Below are 3,317 nucleotides of genomic sequence, written 5' to 3' on the forward strand. Positions count from 1 at the left end.
GATAAGGACCTCGAAGCACACATGCTTGTTCCAGGCAAGTAACCCTAATTTCCAGGAACAGGGGGGGCCATGATATTATTCTCAGTGCAGGTGTCTATGAGCAGTGCAGCACTTTGCTCTCCATGTGACAGGTCCTCTTTATTGTGCCCAGCATCAATCAGCCCAACATGTACAGCGAGGAGCAGACCTGCCCGCCTTTCCCCGCCCACTCACGCGCCTATTGGTTACGCCCCGTCACAAACCCCGCCCTACTAGCTTACCGTGCGCAGGTCTGACTTCTGATTGGCTGAGGAGTTGACAAGTAGCAGCTGGAGGAGCGCGCCGTTCAGCAGATGTAGGGAGCCGGGAAGTTGATTGTTGTGTGTCCGCCCAGAGCGCCCTGTGAGCGGGCAGCGGACCCCGCGCCTTGCCGCCTCCTCCCAACATGCTCCTTCTGACCGGACCGCTCCTCCTGCTGCTACTGCTGCCCGCATGCCTGGCGCACGTTCCCCGCACTGTCTACTCCAACCACTGGGCTGTGCGAGTGCCGGGAGGACCGGAGGTGGCGGCCCGGCTGGCTGCTAAGTACGGCTACCTGAACCTCGGCAAGGTGGGCATTGTGTGTCCGCTCCATGTGTGTATGCTGGGGGGCTCATAGAACACATCCCTCCTGATAGGCATTACAGAGCTCTGCATGCCATGGGGGCAATACTGGGGTCACCCCTCACCCTGTGTGTGTGTGTGTGTGTGTATATATATATATATATATATATATATATATATATATATATATATATTTATTTTTCTCGATGAAGAGCATGGTGTGCTTGAAACTGTTGCTGCTATATTGTATGTGGAAATTCTTCTAATATATTGGGAAAGTGCTGCAGTTTGTTTGCACTCCATAGATTTGTAAGACAAAAATTAGCTACTCGCAAGCACACTATTTATACTTCCACTATTTACCCTTGAATGGAGTGTGTGTGTGTATGTATATATATATATATATATATATATATATATATATATATATAATATATATTTTCCTGTGCTACCTTTCGGAATATAATTCCTTCTATTGTCGCTGTATAATTTTACTACAGAATACATTTCTAAAAGTTGGTTTCCTATTCTAACTATGACAGGTGCTGCTTACCTGCACAATAAATTGTCATTTCCATATTACAGTAATTGGTAATGAACAGTTCTATTAGAAGGTTTATAAATAAATCACAATTTACATGTAGTATTTGATTCCAGCAGACGTAGTAGGTTTTGCTGATATTTAGGACGTGCATACATCCTCTATTTTTCCCCTTTCCTGTAAGCTGCAGAGCTCCCTGCCGTCTGAATGCATTCGCTGAGTTTACTTTTGTCACGTGCAGATTTGTGTATTTTTAATTAGCTTTTTTCTTTGTCACGCTCTGCACACTTGTTATCCCACCTTTCACCTTTCCTGACACTTAGGGGTCTATTTATAAAGCAGTGAATCTGACATTCTGCAGTCGCTCTCTGCAGGTGAAGTGCGTGTGCTTCAAGTGACAGTGATTTATCCCCCGCTAGGGTGTTTGGTGAAAGTCACATTCACTGCTTTGTAAATTAGATTTTTATAGCTTTGCATCTTGCTTCAGTAAATGCGGTAAGTTATGACAATATTTAGTGAAGGCAATGGTTTTCAGGCTCTCCCCGTGTTTGTGTGGGTTTTCTCCCATGTTTCAAAAACATGCAGTTAGGTTAATTGCCCCCCCCAAAAAAAAAATTTATTTTAGACTGTGTTAAAGACATAAGATTATAGTAGAGACATTAGATTGTGAGCTTCTTTGAGGTACAGCTGGTCATGACAATGGACTTTGTAATGGGCTGCGTAATATGCTGGTGCTGTACAAATACTAAGTAATAATAGTTGATGGGTATGCTGCTGTTTACCCTGCAGGTCTGGTTTTGGTAATTTAATATTTTCATGTATTCAGTTAATCCTGGAATTGTTACATTGGTAAACCATTAAACGCATTAAAAACTGGGGTTAGTTTTACAGTTTGCATTGTGTTAGAAGTATTATATTGCTAAGATTATGTGCAGTTAGATAAAAAAAAAAGTTTTGTGAGCATTGTGGTCAAAGTTTGGTTAGCCTGTAATGTATTTTTTGTGTGTTTTGGGGTCATAATACCCATTAGCTGTCCTTTGTTCTTGGTTACCTTCTGATCCTTTCCGGGCACTATCATTCACTTTAAAGCAGAACTAAAGCTTCTCATTACAAATTGCAAGCAGGAAAGAAATGTTTTCACCTGTACATTCTGCAGTAACATTCTTACCTGCCTATTTGCAATCATTTCTAAATACACTGAGCTGAACATGCTCAGCTCAGTGGAGGATCCCAGGTAACATGGCATTCCTGGAGCTGCTGCGACCAAATGAACTCTTCCACACACGTGTGGCACTTACATTGCCCCAGCCTAGGCTATCAAGATTCAATACCTGGAATATGGCAGCACCCAGAAGCGGATTTTTTTCTGCGAAACGCGTCAAAGTAATTCAGAATTTAAACCCTTTGGGCGTATTCTGTATGGAGAGGTCATTATATACACCCACAATTTTATTGTTTTATGTATTTGAAATTATGTTTGTTTTTAATGTTTATTATCAATAACATTTTGGTATTTTTGTAATTAATATGGATGGTATTGGCTTTAAAAGTCCCCCTAAAATTGATGTCTTTCATCGCATATCTTTTCCTATCAATGTTAGGGATGTGGCCTGTTTAAGATGAAGAAATGTGAATAGGTGGATGTTTCTTTAATCTTTTTTATATCAGAACTGTACTTATTGGTTGGTGGTGATGCTTCTGCCATAATTGGCAAATAGCATGGCACAGACTTACCTGTTTGCACAGTGATACAGGTGCAGGGTACTGTTACTACCGCACCCTTGGAAGATTCCACCTTTGCTGCCGACTTCCATGCCCTCATTGATTCTTCTTGCTAGGACGGCTACTGACGATTTAACTCCTGTGTGTGGGGTGCAATGCTAGCCCTCAGTTCTGTTCTACATTGTACATGCAGTGAGGGGGTTATAACAAAATGGTTTTTGGCTTTACTTTCTTGTCTCGTCATTTAGCTTTACCTCCTGGTGATTTTGTGTTCACTTTAAATGCTATAAATATATATACTTTTGTATGATGTAACAGTATACTACACTTCATTTACAAACTGTATTTTGTTGGAACCTATTTAAATCCCTTTTCTTCATTTTTGTTTTGGTATATAGTTATAGATAAGGTCAATAGGTTTAGAAAAGTCAATCTGTAAATGGATAGAGAACTTGGCTTAAAGATCGCATCC

General features: G+C 41.1%; 1 protein-coding gene across 1 annotated transcript in view; it reads left to right on the plus strand.

Moving 5' to 3' along the window:
- Positions 1 to 342: 342 nt before the first annotated feature.
- PCSK6 (proprotein convertase subtilisin/kexin type 6) overlaps positions 343 to 3,317 on the plus strand; it is a gene marked incomplete in the record, with an annotated part of 114,398 nt that continues 111,423 nt past the window's right edge. The window contains 1 exon segment of the mRNA XM_072402647.1: positions 343 to 589. Within this exon segment, the coding sequence (XP_072258748.1) occupies positions 425 to 589 (165 nt within the window).

This window comes from Pyxicephalus adspersus, chromosome 2, assembly GCF_032062135.1.
Source record: "Pyxicephalus adspersus chromosome 2, UCB_Pads_2.0, whole genome shotgun sequence".
Lineage (NCBI taxonomy): Eukaryota > Metazoa > Chordata > Amphibia > Anura > Pyxicephalidae > Pyxicephalus > Pyxicephalus adspersus.